The sequence below is a fragment of the Daldinia loculata genome, assembly GCF_022478755.1.
Source record: "Daldinia loculata strain CBS 113971 unplaced genomic scaffold F4817scaffold_36, whole genome shotgun sequence".
Lineage (NCBI taxonomy): Eukaryota > Fungi > Ascomycota > Sordariomycetes > Xylariales > Hypoxylaceae > Daldinia > Daldinia loculata.
The window spans coordinates 157,361-173,744 of record NW_026054890.1 but is presented as its reverse complement, the minus strand read 5'-3'; the positions used below and the strand labels follow the sequence as shown (position 1 = coordinate 173,744).

General features: G+C 48.0%; 6 protein-coding genes across 6 annotated transcripts; all 6 read left to right on the top strand.

Annotated features, from left to right (window-relative positions):
• The first annotated feature begins 110 nt into the window (after positions 1 to 110).
• On the top strand, positions 111 to 1,782 carry F4817DRAFT_162607 (indoleamine 2,3-dioxygenase). Its single transcript, XM_049298116.1, has 2 exons — positions 111 to 564; positions 616 to 1,782. Exons 1-2 carry the CDS (start codon positions 235 to 237, stop codon positions 1,615 to 1,617), a joined length of 1,332 nt encoding a protein of 443 aa, XP_049157541.1. The 5' UTR covers positions 111 to 234; the 3' UTR covers positions 1,618 to 1,782.
• F4817DRAFT_162603 (fungal-specific transcription factor domain-containing protein) lies at positions 1,783 to 5,070 on the top strand. Its single transcript, XM_049298115.1, has 7 exons — positions 1,783 to 2,010; positions 2,126 to 2,458; positions 2,524 to 2,747; positions 2,810 to 3,104; positions 3,152 to 3,236; positions 3,287 to 3,868; positions 3,923 to 5,070. The coding sequence occupies exons 1-7, from the start codon at positions 1,947 to 1,949 to the stop codon at positions 4,470 to 4,472; spliced, it is 2,133 nt and encodes a 710-aa protein (XP_049157540.1). The 5' UTR covers positions 1,783 to 1,946; the 3' UTR covers positions 4,473 to 5,070.
• A 556-nt stretch (positions 5,071 to 5,626) lies between these two features.
• F4817DRAFT_342314 (xylose isomerase-like protein) lies at positions 5,627 to 7,118 on the top strand. The gene has a single exon (XM_049303895.1). It carries the CDS (start codon positions 5,743 to 5,745, stop codon positions 6,763 to 6,765), a length of 1,023 nt encoding a protein of 340 aa, XP_049157539.1. The 5' UTR covers positions 5,627 to 5,742; the 3' UTR covers positions 6,766 to 7,118.
• A 175-nt stretch (positions 7,119 to 7,293) lies between these two features.
• Positions 7,294 to 8,997, top strand: F4817DRAFT_342313 (Oxysterol-binding protein). Its single transcript, XM_049303894.1, has one exon. It carries the CDS (start codon positions 7,415 to 7,417, stop codon positions 8,660 to 8,662), a length of 1,248 nt encoding a protein of 415 aa, XP_049157538.1. The 5' UTR covers positions 7,294 to 7,414; the 3' UTR covers positions 8,663 to 8,997.
• Positions 8,998 to 10,100: 1,103 nt separating this feature from the next.
• On the top strand, positions 10,101 to 12,422 carry F4817DRAFT_317420 (uncharacterized protein; the record flags this gene model as incomplete). Its single annotated transcript, XM_049300801.1, has 2 exons — positions 10,101 to 10,876; positions 10,934 to 12,422. 2 exons carry the CDS (start codon positions 10,101 to 10,103, stop codon positions 12,420 to 12,422), a joined length of 2,265 nt encoding a protein of 754 aa, XP_049157537.1.
• A 2,310-nt stretch (positions 12,423 to 14,732) lies between these two features.
• Positions 14,733 to 16,259, top strand: F4817DRAFT_162459 (S-adenosyl-L-methionine-dependent methyltransferase). Its single transcript, XM_049298114.1, has 4 exons — positions 14,733 to 15,071; positions 15,128 to 15,914; positions 16,028 to 16,154; positions 16,205 to 16,259. Exons 1-4 carry the CDS (start codon positions 15,021 to 15,023, stop codon positions 16,248 to 16,250), a joined length of 1,011 nt encoding a protein of 336 aa, XP_049157536.1. The 5' UTR covers positions 14,733 to 15,020; the 3' UTR covers positions 16,251 to 16,259.
• The last annotated feature ends 125 nt before the right edge of the window (positions 16,260 to 16,384 follow it).

Below are 16,384 nucleotides of genomic sequence, written 5' to 3'. Positions count from 1 at the left end.
GGAAACACTCTTCGTGTTATCGAAAAGACATTTCCGTGATCCGGTATCCGAGATCCGATGTACTGACATCCGAACCCCTTTCCGTACCTGTTTACTCTTAAATACGTGATCACCTCGTAGATCTTGTCAGATGATTTTACATTTAGTTAACATTTAATATCGTTTATATTATATTGCTTTCACTTGAATACCTAAATACCCAAAGTTCAAGCTTCAAGTGTTTAACCCTTCATAATGCCAGGTCGTACTCAGCCTTTGTCGGATTGCAACGAGAGATCTTCAGATCATTATGACCTACTCCATAACTATTCCGTCTCGAGAAACGGATTCCTTCCGGAGCGCGAACCCCTAAGCCGTCTACCACACCATTATTATACCCCGTGGGAGTCTATACTAGATGATCTCCCATCAATGCTAAACAGCAAGTCGATCCGAAAGGCTGTAAATTTCATAGGGGTGCTTTCGACGAGCAAACTACACACAGAAGAAGAATGGCAGCGAGCTTATGTAGTATTATCATTCTTGGCGCATGGATACATCTGGGGCGGCGAGAAGGCATCAGAGGTATAACCGATCGTAATAGACTTATTACACATGTGGCTAATAAGCGATTAGGTACTTCCTCCGGCGATATCAGTACCGTTTCTTCAAGTTTCGGAGCACCTCCGCCTTCCGCCGGTCGCGACGTACGCTGCTCTTAACCTATGGAACTTTACCTGTAGTGGACCCGACTTTCGAGATCTTGACAAGCTAAAAGCCTTGCATACATTCAGCGGCACAGAGGACGAGTCGTGGTTCTACTCGGTGTCAGTAGCAATGGAAGCGGAAGGCGCCTATATAATTCCGACCATGCTCCAAGCACTCGAAGCGACCCAACATCGAGATTACTCGACAATAATCAGGGCATTAGACCAGCTGAAGATCTGTATCGGGAGACTTGGCAGACTACTCGATCGGATGGACGAGAGATGTGACCCAATGGTCTTTTACCACCAGATTCGTCCGTATCTAGCTGGAAGTAAGAACATGGCTACTTCAGGCCTTCCTAATGGTGTCTTATACGAAGACGGGAACGGAGTACTCTGTTGGAAGCAGCTGAGAGGTGGCAGCAATGGACAAAGCTCGCTTATTCAATTCCTCGACATTGTCCTTGGAGTTGAACATACTTCATCCGGGGGTAGTGCGCGTACAAATGCGGCATTGACTTCGGGGACGAGCGAAGCCGTACCAAGTTTCCACGAAGAAGTTCGCTCCTATATGCCAGCACCGCACAGGGCGTTTTTAGAACACGTCTCGCAAATGGGCAGTATAAAGGAGCTCGCGAGCAAGCAAGGTGGCTCGGACAAACAAGAACATATGAAGCGATCTTTTCAAGCTGCTACCAAAGCTCTTGGGGACTTTCGCAATAGACATATGCAAATCGTGACGCGATACATTATTGTGCCTTCGAGAAAACAGATCCAAGGTCGGGTGGTGAATCTAGCTACAGCATCATCGCGATCGAACGAGGGCTCAGAAAGGCAATTGACTGGGACTGGGGGAACGGCATTGATACCATTTCTAAAACAGACACGTGATGAAACGTATCTGGCGGGAATTATGACACCGAAGACGTGAATACGGGTAGAATTATGTGCTTAGGTACCGCTTATGTTCGTAGACCAAAGATAAGCTGTACCAAAAATGCGGATGAGGTGGTGCAGTATGGAAGCTCGGATATCAAAGGCGGGCGGTTTGTGAAGTGGGAAGAAGTAGAAAGATCCACAGGGGCCATTGCCCGTAAGATCAAGCCAGCCACCCCCCCCCCTTTTTTTTTTTTTCTATCCGGCTTCCGAAGTTCCGACATCCGGTTCTAACAAGGCCAAAGTTCAACATGTCTCAGGTCCAAGTCTCTATCTAACACAATTACATGACATTTTCGATGTCGACGCATAAATAAAGTGGCAATGTCTTCTCCAATGGTCCGTACGCGGATCGCTAATGCTTGCGATACGTGTAAACAGCGTAAAGGTAGGTACCTACCTCTTAAGGCATGCATGCATTCTCCTATTCGTCTATTTATCTACTTATTCGCCCAGGGGACGTCCTATGAATGTAACTCTACATGCAATTAACCACTCCGTAGTCAAATGCGACGGGAACTTACCTTGTAGTTACTGTAAGCGTCGCCAGGGAGATTCGACGTGCCGGTTTTCTCCTACGCCTCGTCGTCGACCGAGGAGACCGCGTTTGCCTTCTCCGGAGACATCCGTAACCCAATCGTCCGTTCCGTCGGTAGGGCCGGATGTATCTGCCCATGTTCCCGTCTCTTCGGCCGAACCGTCTGGCATTCATACCGCTCATACAACTCGAACCCGCACGTCGGATGATATCACCCTTCGCAGCGACGCCTCCGCCGAGGAAGAAGCCGATGTGCCCCGCGAAGCCCGTTTGTTGCGCGATGCTCATGGAAAACTAAGTACGCACACAGTTTCAAATTCCTTCTCGGAAAGACTTATAAATAAACTAATTAGGTAAACTCAGCTTTCGTCGGAGACTGCGCGCCGCTCTCTCTTTTCCAGACTGTACGCCAGATAGTGACATCTCGGGTAGATCCGAATGCCTTTGCTCCACAAACAGGACAAACGGGACGGGTTTCAATGTTGGAAAACTCTTCCTCCTACCTGTCATTTTCGGCTATCGGCAAGGAACCACCATATGTGGACTCTGCTACTGCCGGACAGCTAGTGTCATCGTTTATATCAGTGGTAAATTCGTTGGATTATTTATCAGGTATTTGGTGTAAATCATTATCTAACCCCTATTGCAGACCTCTGGACTAGTTAATCTCTTTGAGAATAAAAACCTCGAGAACAATATATCGGCATGGATTGCTAAAGAAGGAGAATCCGCCGACGCAACATCCGCAGTCAATTACTTAGTTCTGGCTATCGGTTCGCAGTCTGTCAATGAAGAATCCGCTACTAGATCTTTTCAATATGCGAAGACCCTAGCTCTATCATGCCTCGGTGGTGATCTAGGAATTGAGACAGTTCAAGCTTTCGCCCTTGTGACCATATATATGCTTCGAGCATGTCAGATCAACGGGGCTTATCTTTTCTTCGGTGAGTTACACAGCGGAATACTGAATCCTTGTAGCTAAGCGTTAAAGGCATCGCTGCGCGGGCGGCGTACTCGATTGGCCTGCATAGAACGGAAGTAAATACTCGGTTCGGATCCAATACGCATACCCAAAGGTATAGTTCCTATGGCAATAGATTGCTTCTGATGTTACTAACGGCAATAGAGACCGCCTTTGGAAGAGCTTGCGAGTTCTAGATTTATTTCTGAGCATATCTATGGGTAGGCCACCATCTATGTCAGACGTAGACTGCACGGTGCCTTGTCGAACTTTTAACGCCAACGGCCAAGAGCAGTACGACCTTTTGAATGCCTCGGTGCAGATACTCTCGATTACCGAAGAAATCGTACTCCGGGTATATTCCAGAAGAAAAATCTCATTCCAACTTACTGAGGGAATCTCCCGCCAACTTCGAGATTGGTCAAGTAGGTGGCTCCCTCGCCTCAAACAAACCGTTGCAGAATCACCTCGAGAGGATGAAGCGGAGATCATCGGTGCGTGTCAAGTCATGTCTTCTTATTATTATGCCGTCATGCTAGTAGCGAGGCCTTTCCTCATGTACGAGTTGTATAAGCGCCTACCTGATCCAGACATTCCTACTGTGACCAATCTGCCCAATGGGGGTAGCGACAACTCAGGGAGAACGAGGCTCGCAAATGCATGTATTGATGCAGCAAGTTTGATGGCTGAGTCAATAGCGGACTTGGTAAATCGGCAGATCCTAGACGGACGCATGCCGTTGATAGTGTAAGGTACCTAAACTACCTCTCAATCCTTCATTCCATACTAACCCTCTGGAAGCTCATGGCTCTTTGCTTCATCCTTAGTACTTGGCGTTGGCCTCCTTGGGGGGTTTGGACGAATACTCGAAAAGTACGCTCGGATGTCTATTGCTGGGTTAGAATATTTTGCGAGGAGCGATGCGCATGCTCTGCAATACTCGCTTATTGCTAAGTCTTTACTATCTAGCGCTCTGAAGCATCTCCAAAAGCAAGACATCGACGAACGTCTTCGAATCACAGAGAGCTCGTCTAAGCTGTTTGGACTGGTGCCAAAAGAGCGACTGCCCCATGAGGACACCCTCCCTACTGATACTAGCCAGCCCGGGATTCTTCCATCAGACATGGAATCAGCCAATGTGCCTCAAGATTTGCTAACGCACGAGCTATTCGCTTCACCTTTCCACGACATTGATCCGGCCCTTCTATCGTTAGGCTGTTCGCTTGATTCCACAGCCGGTGCTTTTCTAGGTAGAGACCAGCAGGATCGGATTGATCACGTTTTCGGCGCCCTCAACCTGTTCCCCCTATTAGACGGAAATGGCCATATAGATCTCGTGCATAACCTTTAAACGTTCCTCCTCGTGGGCATTAAAAAACGAGAACTGCCAACAAAGCAGCTTCTACTCTATCTGTTTCGGTCTAGGGATCGGTGATCGAGGCTTCTATGTCTCTTAGATTACGAAACGTCGCGTCAAATTAGTGTGGCCTAGATGAATGATGCGAGTAACGGAAAGGCCCCAGAGTGAGAAATCCATCAGCTTCGCCAGAACCAAACTACCAAGAACAGAGGTCGCAAGACCGTTTTTCAATCGGTCATCCTAGAGACTTATATGCTCCTTTTCTTCGTGGGACTATCCGAGATACTCAGATAAATCTTATTGGATATTTAATACATAATACTTCTACCCATTCAAATAGTATATTTACCTCTTCCAGGTTTTGGACCGGTGAGGCATTATTTGATCAGACAGAGAAGCAATTTGCATCTACTAGCAGCATGGATTTCTCGAACCCAACATAGGCGTCGACGATATTATCCGCAACGATGCTAGGCTTTTCGATTATGCCGCACTGATAAACTGGCCTCATGGTCACACTATCGGGAGCAAAGACAAACTAGCATTTCAAGATAGATTGATCAAATTCCTATCCTCGGCAAGTTTTGGAAGAAGAATCCTACCAGACAGACTATGGGCCGCAAATCATGGCATCTGAGGCAGCTTTTGGGGCTGTGCATTTTGCTAAGGCTCGGCTAACCGAGTGTCACCCCTCTGGTCAAAGATTCTCGAAAGAAAACTATGCTTAGGAACAGACTCGGCATACCCTGCCTGACCTCCTCTCGTACTTCATCCATGTCAAGTATGAGCACCCAGCTGGAATCTTTCATGGGCCCATCAGCAATATGAATGTCAGAAATGGTAATTAATCCCAAAAGCAACTACCGTCTGAGAAAATAAAGGGGGGGGAAGAGGGAGAGGGGATTGAAGAGTGGGGCGTTTACTTGGGATTACAACCCAGAGTAATAGAGTTGTGTGTAGGAATTAAGAAGATATATTATGTAGGTAGGTAAGTAACTGATAGAAGCCATCATTTGCTTCCTACACATCGATGACAAGAAAGCTGTAGTTATTGGAATAGGAAGAATAAAGTTGTAAAAATATGCATAGTACGTGATATTTACATAAAGGTTACGTAGGTCATAGATGCTTTTACATTCGTTGACGTCATCATAACTACATAGATTCAAGAGTATACAAGTCCTCTTCTCGCTATCTCGACTTAACAACTGCATTTGAAGTCAGGTGTAAAAATACAGCCGACTAAAATCGCATTTGTCGCATGATGTCTGTTGACTACCAAGGTACGAAAATTCCAACATGTTATGCTACTTGCAGTATCGGACATAAGGAATCCCACACGCTTCCCCTGAAGCTCAAGGCAATAGCGGATGCCGGATTCGACGCCATCGAACTGTCTATGCCAGATATCTTGGCTTATGGTAAGATGCTCTATGGTCAGGAACTAGACCCTAAAGATTACGACGCACTAGTCGAGATTGGAAAGACGATCAAAACGCTGGTGGAAGAGCATAACCTCAAGATTTTGATGCTGCAGCCTTTTGCCAACTTCGAGGGCTGGCCGAAGGATAGCGACGCAAGGAAGGACGCGTTTGAGCGTGCCGAAGGCTGGATGCGTATCATGGAAGCTGTGGGCACGGACATGTTGCAAGTAGGATCATCCGATGCGCCCGGGATATCGTCGTCCATTGATGACTTAGCTGGCGACTTGGCCGAGCTGGCGGATATGTGCGTCGCCAGAGGGCAGCGCATCGCGTACGAGAACTGGTGCTGGGCTACGCACGCTCCGAGCTGGAAAGACGTATGGCGTATCGTCGAGAAGGCCGACCGGCCGAATCTCGGTTTGTGTCTAGATACCTTCCAGAGCGGTGGCGGCGAGTGGGCAGACCCGACCACAAAGTCTGGATTAGTTGAGGATATCTCACGGGAGGAACTCGAAGCCAAGTGGAAGCAGAGCCTGGCCGAACTAAGCAGAACAGTCCCGCCTGAGAAAATCTACCTCTTACAGATTTCGGATGCCTACAAGATGGAACCCCCCATAGAAGCCAAGGCCAATAAGAAGGGGCTACGACCAAGGGGCCAGTGGAGCCATGATTACCGGCCGTTACCTTACGACGGGGGCTATCTTCCTGTTGAAGACTTTCTAAAGGCTGTACTTGGGACTGGGTTTAGAGGCTGGTTGTCTATCGAAGTGTTCGATGGCAAGGGACCGGAGAAGTACTCTGATATGCATGAATTTGGCGAGAAGGCCATGTCTTCACTTGTGAGGCTATTGAAGACATAGATGTAATTGAAATAGGGGTATTGCATAGCATGTTATACTGGCTGCTCTATATTCTTCAACGGATCGATAAATCCGCGTGCTGATTATAGGTCTTGAATATAAGATCAAAGTTATACAAGGACAAGAGATATCGAAGCGCCTTGTTATTAGCCATATCTTCCCATGGTCTTTACTATATTGATAATAAGATAGTACCTTCGAAGAGCTGAATGTTCCTCGTCACGATTCCAAGCTGTTATTAGAGTTTATGTATTCTTGACTATGGGTCACTATGAATTTGAAGAGGCTTAGGGCTGAAGCTTGCCTAGCCGACTTCGTGGAAGCAATAAATAATAGTGGTAGAAGCCCTCGAGCAAAACTATAACGATTAAACAAATCGATCGTGGTGAATCGATTCCTTGTGTCATATCGTAGTACTAAAGTTGTCGCAATAGTTCCCGGTCTAATTCAGAGCCTTACGACGCCACATAACGTCATCAGCTGTGTCGTCAATCAGAGGTGCACTAGTTTTATTAACACTCGTCACAGGGGATATGCGCAAGATGCATCAGATTTCCTTAATATGATCTACTAGACACCCGACCCGAAGTTGAATAAGAAAAAAGCTCACGATATTTACCAACGACAGCCTCTTATCGTTTACGTGAAGATGGCCCAGTCGCAATCAAACATCTCCCAGTTAAAAGATTTCTTGTCTTATTTAGTAACCGTTAAAGGTGACCTTTCAAATATCACCGCTCCGCCCTTCACTCTTTCACCTAAGTCGGTGGTAGAGATACCGGCCTCTTGGGCTGAGCGTCATGATTTATTTATGCAGCCAGCACAGGAAAAGGACCCTGCGCGACGCTCTCTTTCAGTGCTTAAGAACTTCCTCTGTAGTCTTAAGCGGCAGGTCTACACAGCGACCGCTTCTAAAGGGTGTTCTAACGATGACTGCGGCGACGACGGAGTCAAGAAGCCGCTTAATGCGTTTCTAGGAGAACTCTTCCTAGGCACTTTCGAAGGGGATGACGGAAGCACAACGAGATTGATATGTGAACAGGTATCACATCATCCACCAGTGACGGCCTGCTGCCTATATAACGAAATTCACGGCATGTCATCTTCGGGCTACGTAGCACAAGAGATAACATTTAATCCCGGTTCGGGTGTTCGGGTGAAGCAAATTGGGCACGCGATCATCCGTGATGAAGGACACGGCGAAAGTCATCTAATGACTCTGCCGACTATAGTGATAAAGGGGCTAGTAGTCGGGCGGCCATATCCTGAGCTAGAAGGCACCTGTTACATATCGTCAAGCTCGGGATATCTCGCAACTATTGATTTCCAAGGTAGGAACCTGCTAGGATCCGGAAAGAAGAATAGTGTGCATGCCGAGATTTCTAGTGTTCGGGACGGGGGCAGGACGATGTTCGAAGTCACTGGCCAATGGAACGACCGACTTACGATTATAGATAGTACGAATGGGAAACAAATCGATGATTTTTATATTGACGACGTGCCTCTCACGGAGCTTCAGACCAAACCCCTTTCAGAGCAAAGCTCCTGGGAATCGAGAAAAGCATGGGGCAAGGTGGCGGAAGGGATCGGTGCCGGGAGTATGCATGTCGTTGGCGACGAGAAGAGTACGATTGAAAATGCACAGCGGGAGATGCGTGCAGCCGAGGAAAGCGTTGGCGTCGAATGGCCGAGACTATTCTTCCAGAATTCGGACGATGGGAACCAGGAGTTTGCCCTCTTAGCTAAGATTATCCCAGATCAGACGGCCAGGAACCTTAACCAAGAGCGGACGGCCGGGGTGTGGAAGTTCATCGGGGTCGGCGCTGCTGAGGCTCTGCTCTCGGATGGAATCTTTCACAGGTCGTTGGCACCAACGGGACAAACCGAATACTGTTGATTCCATGATCGGAATTGTGGATGAGAAGGTATTCCGCGTAATACCATTTAATACTACAATGTACTATACTTGGAAACGTATAACTATTAATGATATATGGCTCGTATGGGCTTGTAATTCAAGACTTCCACCTCACGAAAGGAGCTTGAAGGTTGTTCTCGCTAGTGTAGTACTATGTCACCAACTTTGCGGCTATTCGCTGCGTATTTCGTGCTCTGACGACAATATCGGAATTGGAGAAGTAACATAGAAAGATAGCCTTAAACTGTCTGTTCTGTGCCACTGAGGGGAAAGGCACAGATATCGTAGGAATGTCTTAGTGGGGAATTCTTGTCTCGACGCCTCCCTTTGCAAAGTTGTAGATACTGAATAACAGGTAACTTAGGTTAGGTACCTGTTAAGACTAATACATAGCACGTTAGGTATCGATAATAGCGCTCGGGCTGTGATATAGGTATGTCAACTGTTATCTGGTAAGCACAGGGGTCGGAAATTGAACCTGTAAGGCACATCACATCATCTTGGTGATCGACGTCAGGCATAAATTCGGAAGTAGACGCCAAGAATTCTCACCGCCAAAGAATCTACTTTGCTACTTTGTTACTTTGCTAACTAACCTGAATGCAGAGACTAACCTCCGTTGCCGGGTCAAGACGCTGGCATATCATACATATAGATTCCGTCTTCGATGCTTATATTTGGTTACTTGTTTACATGCGCAGTTATCTAGCTTCGGAGGTGTCGGTTCTACATACGTACACCTAGCTAGTTGTTCCACAGCTTATCGTCACATACATAGGTCTGAACGAATGTTAGACGGTGACGCTAGGGAGTCTTTGAAAGGCGTGCTAGCTAGGATACCCACAGCGATGGGATCGTACACGAGGCCTGGTAGGGGGTCGTCGGCTTGGATTATTCAGAATACCAGGAATGACATATTCTGGTAACTAGAGTGAAAACCAGCATTGTATAAGCTTGGTATGTATGTAGTCATATTGCAAGTTACTGTAAAGCTGTATTTATTTATTATCTATTATGTCAATAAGTCTATAGCTCTTATAGGTATATAGTATAGTACTTATACATATATGTTACTCACTTACAGATGCAAGTTCATAGCGTAGCCCCCAAGTTACGGATCGCTTCATGCCGTGCCACCATCCCCCCCTGGCCTCTCCATCTCTCAATCAAGATCTTGCCCCATCGGTTAAAGCGAGAGGCGCGTCACCTACCTAAACAAGTAACCTAATGCATAAGAGATTGGAGAAGACTCGTACGCGGCGCGGGGGTGATTATATGCCCTGGGTATGTATAAGTTCGTATCTGTCTACGCGTCGAGCTCTGTTATGTTATCACTGCCTACCTTCACTCATCTTCGTGTGCCTGTCAAGAGGTTAAGATAGTAGGCAGTCGAAGCAGTAGTTGGTAGTCGACAGCCATGAAGTCCTCAGCTGTCAGCGCGTTGGCGCTTGCTTCTCTGGCAAACAGTTCTAGAATAGCTTGCAGAGATACAAACACAACAACTACGGCGACGACAACGGCAACGGCCAGTCCCACAGAACCGTGCGCCATTGTGAGCGCCTCGTGGGCTGCCCAGATTAGTGCCACTCCCACACCCACCATTGAAGCGTCAATCGCGTACGAGTGTCTCAACTCAGTCCCAATTGATAAGGATGCCGCCCTCAAATTCATCAATGAGCTGGAGCCATATGTCGAGTGGCAGTCCGACACTGCCTTTAAGAAAAATCCCCCAGCCGACTATTCTTATCCTCCCACGGATCTTTGGGCGACGATAGCTGATGTAAAGGCTGGTATCACTGCAGACAAATATCCTAACGAATATGCCTGGCAATCAGACCTGTACAATAGACTCTTCGGACCGGCACACGACGGCCACTTTGTAGTTTACCCGGATGCCTTGTCCAGCGCCCTCGAGTGGCAGAGACCATTCGCCTTGGTGTCGGTTAGCGAGGAGGGCCCTGACGGATCTGCGCCGGTAATCAAGGTGTACGACGATGTTGTTTCTGGAGTAGAGACGGCATCTGCAGTGAAGCTCATCAACGGAGTAGACGCTGCCACTTATATCGAGGATTGGATTAACCAGGCTTCTGGTAACCAAGACGCCGACGCCGCCTACAACTCCATGTTCTTCGAGAAAGCATTCCTGGCTGAGAATAATAACCAAGGGTATTTCCAGACGGGAGGTCGCGTAAGGTATGATTTATGAAAGCGACTTAGCTATATCTTAAAATCAAGTTAACAATTGTTCAGATATATCTATCCCGGCAACATCACCTCATTCACATTCGAGAACGGAACGGTGCTCGACCTACCGAACCTAGCGAGGTTGAAGAATTCCTGGGCGGGCGTCGTTGATGGCCCATCCTTCTTCAAGGCTTTCTGCGCCGGTGCAACTCTTCAAGCCCGGGCCGCTACTACGACTTCGTCCGCGACGGCGACGCCCGCGGCTACGAACGCAGTCCCCGTCGTAGGATACCCTGACCCTGTCATTGTTGCTAGTGATTCTTCCATCTCTGGTTATTTCATTGACCAACCTGGCTTTGAAGATGTAGCAGTTCTTGTCATGCTCTCTTTTTCGCCTGAAGACCCGGTTGAGTTCCAGCGCGTCGCCCAGGATTTCTACGCAGCTGCGGCGAAGGCGGGCAAGAAGAAGCTTGTCGTCGACGTGCAGGCCAACGGCGGTGGTTATATTTTCCTCGGATACGATGGTTTCCGCCAGCTATTCCCGGATATAGTGCAGGAAGGATTGGGACGGTGGCGGCAGCACCCTGGGTTTGCGGCTATCTCTACGGTATTTTCTGATATCTCTGCCGACTTCGACCCGAATACTGCCCCTGCCGACGTTATCAACGCGTACGAGTCTGTCTTCAACTGGCGATATGACCTCAATATCACGAACGGAAACTTCACGTCTTACGAAGACAAATTTGCACCACAAGAGTTTGGCGGCGATACTTACACGGACCTGATACAATGGAACTTTAACGACCCCCTGAGTACGAGTAACGATACCTTCGGCTTCGGGACTGATATCACGGGCTACCGTAGCCGTCAGAACTTTACGCGCCCGTTCGGTGGGCCCGAGAACATTGTACTCCTGCTCGATGGGTACTGCGCGTCAACATGCACATTATTCGCCGAATTCCTTAGGTCCAATGCGGGTGTGAAGAGCATAGCCATGGGCGGACGGCCGACCAAGAAAGGTCTTATTCAGGGCGTCGGTGGAGTAAAGGGATCGCAGAGCTACGGCTTCGAAGACGTCTATTCGCAGGCCCTGACGGCCCGACGATATACGAATGACTCGACCATCCTCGAGACGCTAGACAAGTATACGACGTACGTCATCGAACGCAGCACGGCAGCCAGCCTCAACGTCAAAGACCAGATCCTCCATGGTAATCTTGAGGATGGTATTCCCGCACAATTCGTCGTCGAGGAATCTGACTGCCGGCTCTGGTGGACAGCGCCTATGGTTACCGACATTACCGAGCAATGGAAAGCGGCCGCAACGGCAGCTTTCAAAGGTGGCAAGTGTGCTTACGGTGCTATCGACTCTTCGACAAACAAAACCACGACTAACAATAAGAGGACAACATCTGCTCATGCTCCTACCCCCTTTGGCAAGCCAAGATTCACCGTTCCGACCAAAATAGGGACACCAGTCCCGCCTAAGAAGCGGGACGTTGGGCAGAAGAGCGCTATCTTCATGGCCAATCAGTTCATGAAGGTGGTAGACTAGAAATTTCTGTCGCGGCTATTACGATATAATATCACACCTGTCATTATTACTCCTGACCCCACACCTGGATGTAAGGTAGGCTAGTTGATAGTTGACTAGGTAAATAATGGTTTAGGGTGTGTCTGAGGTAGGATACTGAACTTTATAATATAACCTAGTAAAGCACGAAAGTACATACATGTAATGAAGAGTGTGACATACCTGTACTGATCATAAGTTAGAAAGGACACGGGCTACATATCTACATGTATGTACCTAAGATATACGAATCGTATGTAGCTACTAACTTACCTTAGGTGACCTTTAGATCATACACTCAGGAGAGAAGAAGTTCCTATTTCCCGGCTCCAACTCCCGTCTCTTAAGTCTATCGACAGTTTCTTCCGTTACGCGATTCGCTTGTGCCGCAGAAGGAAGACTGTTCGTCGAAACCCAACCAATAAACTCGAGTCCTTTGCGCTGTTACAGTAGAAGGATACGGGGATGGATGAGTGACGAATATGTTCACCATCACCAACACCAACACCTTTTCCCTGATGACCCCAACATCATGCCAGGATCTGCAGGCGTCTTATTCTTCCAAGGAAATACTTGCAGCTTAACGCAATGAAGTGGGGGTTGCTTGAGCATACTCACGGATCTAATTACGATTCTCGGCCGACGGCGCCGGCGCTCCTCTTAGCCCATCCCCTTAGCTCAAGCATTCGTTAATCCTTTTCCCCGTCGTCCTCCAGTATAAGTCTTGGAAGGAAATCCCTACTTCTGTTTTTGGTCTCGCCTGCATCGATCCGCCGCATCAAGCCCACGTTCTTGTTGTGCTAGGATGGTGGACATGATGCTTGCGGGTGCGGTTATGGTTACACTACTCTTCCCTTCCCGCAGCTAGTCGTAGATCCTTAGGGCTTCCAAGGGTGGGAGTCTTTCGCACATTTGCTGTAACTACATTACCTCCTAACTTCCTTACATACCACACATATCTCATATCTTATGAACTTAACACCCCACCCCCAAAACGATCAACTTGAGGCACGAGGCTAAAATCAGCCCTACATCTACAAGCGTTAGCTACAACTCATTAATATAGGAACACGCAGACGCCAGTATCATCCACGTGGCCATATGGTCACACGGAGCACATGCGCGTTCTATATACGACCATGTTACAGTTAATGCCGTCTCGCATTAAGGGCTTGGTCTTTACATCTAACATTTACCCAACTTAGCCACCAACTCAAGTAGACATGATATCCTAGGGGTTTACTGTGAAGTGACTATAAAAATCTGAATCTGAATCATCACGATTTCTTTCTGGAACAAAACCCTATCAGGGGTCCATCGCCGTCGGTTATGTATGTACCTTCTAACCAAACTAAGATATATGTGCTTGAAAATACTGGGGCACTTAATGCCAGGGTCGATACATTAGACGAGTCGATGTCTAAGAATGCCAGTCACCGCTATCCACCGATGGACATCATAAGGTTGCATTAGGGGGTCGTTTGGCCATGGTAAGCCCCCGAGCCTACAACGCTTACTGGTCGACGTCCCTGCAGGGACAAGGGCACAGAACCACTGCATGTGCGCTTCAAGAAAAGAAAAAAAAGTCTAGAAGACAAGAAAATCACCCTGCGGTTACAATGCGGTTACAATGCGGTTACAATGCAGTTGCCAATACCTCTACGTACGGTCACGTCCACTTAGACAAGTTGGACGTCCGATGCCACAACACTCCTCATATCATATGGTGGTCCTCTCAACTAAACTAAACTAAACTAAACTACATCATCGTTCACGCGGATAGCTAGGGGCCGAACTGTCAGTATCGCAGGATGCGCTTCGACCCGGCATGTCCCGCTCTCGAGCCAGTAGGAATCGGACCGTTCTAGCCTATCCACATACCGTTCTTCCCCAGAGTGGGCTCTTTCTGCAAAGCACGCACTGCAAATGCAACTTGGACTGCAGCATTTGTTGCACTTCTCAATATTATCCTGTCGTAGGTGGGATCCATCAGCTACCTTCATGTACGTTCCGGGATTCTCCTATGTAGGAGGGCCTGTCTAGGTTCAGGTTCAGGTTCTACGCTGTCTAACTACCTTATGTATACATGTATACTTGATGCAGCGACTTGCGGCTTTGACATACTTAATCGAATAAGATGGGGGTTACAGAGATCTGACCACCTGAGTCCCAAGCCTTAGCCGACGTGGTTCGGCTCGCAAGACGCCTTCGGGGTGCAAAGGCAGGACTTGCCGAGGACCGGCGACCGATGTGTTGGCTCAGCGTGCCGATAGATGTAATTATGCCGTCGCTCACTGGACGTTCAGTTTAATGTGTAATTCAGTACAAATGCTGACGAGCAGCGTCTCTAAACGGTAGACCAGCTGTGCTGGAACCCCAACGCAGGACTGTGGTAGAAGCGGTGGATCCACCGGCACTTGCACCGTCTGAGGCGATATCCCGAAGAGAAGAGGGCAACGCGCGCAATGAGATATCAGGACGGCATGCTCGCTCTCATACATAACAGAAGGCATTATTCGATCACGGCGAGTGAAGAACGGAGTTAACTATCTAAGAATTAAGTTGACAAAAGCCTTGGATATGAGTCGTTCATCGAGAAAGGAGGAGGTGGGGGAGACAAGCCAACACGAGGTAGGCGAAGATAATTTCCAGACATTTACTTACCTTTAAATAACCCAGACCTTCAGGGCGGACGCGCCATAGAGGACAGCAGCGATTCTAGTTTGGATACTGATGCTGTAGACCCAAGACTAAAAGACATGCCATATATCGAAGCTTTTGGTCACCGCTATCATGCCTCTGGCAAAATCTTTCTACCTTTCGACAAAAACGAACTGGAGAGGATGGAAATCCAACACAAGCTATACAGGCACTGCTTAGACGGAGCCTTGACTTCCACGCGGCTACCACTGCATACAACTCAAATACTAGACCTAGGTACCGGAACCGGCGTCTGGGCTATAGAAATGGCAGCCCGTTACCCCCAAGCCCAAATAACTGGAGTAGACGTCTATCCTATACAGAGAAGGGGTGGGATACCGCCGAACGTCAAGTTCGAGATCGACGACGTAGAAAATCCGTGGAAATACCCGGATAACACGTTCGACTTCATCCACGCACGAAGCATGGCCGGCGGTGTGCGGGATTGGCCGGCGCTATTTCGCCAGGTATACAACAAGCTGAAGCCGGGTGGGCTTTTCGAGATGACGGAGATCGCCCTTAATATCTTCGATTTCGACGGCAAGTTCGCAGAGGCGGAAATGTGCCCCGAGTTTCTACAGATTTGTCGAGACTTATACAAAGAGGTCGATATGGATTTTAACCCGTCACCGCTCGTCCCTGACTGGCTTGTCGAGATCGATTTTGAGAAGGTAGTCCAGCGGAGCGAGATACTTCCACTCGGGAGCTGGGCCCAAGACGAGAAGATGAAGACACGCCAGAGTTTAGTGAACAAGATAACAAACGAAGACTATTGTGCGTGTACTTTTTTCAATTATTCTTTTTTACTATTCCCTTCACCCAATTCGTAAACTTTAGTCTACACTTCAAGTCCCGCGCGCAACCGAACCATCCTAACCTTCTTACAGGCACATTAGACAACCACTGTGGCTTATTGTTCCAGAAAGGCGGGTGGACAAAAGCCGAATATGACGCCCGAATGCCCCCGTTTTGGCAAGAAATCTACTCTGGAGAAATAAGACCGTACATAAGAGCGTAAGGTATCCCCCTCATGTTTCTAATCAACTAGTACTGACAGGTCCTAGCGTATTCACCACCGCGAGGAAGCCTCGTGAAGAGGGTCCATCATGACGCTATACATGAGTTTCCTAGTCGTCTTCAACATTACTAGTTACGATGATGATAATAATATTCAGAAATATTCTCAGCAAGGAGTATATGTCGTGGGGACTTGTTTTATTGCTTCCGTGCCCTCTGAATAACCA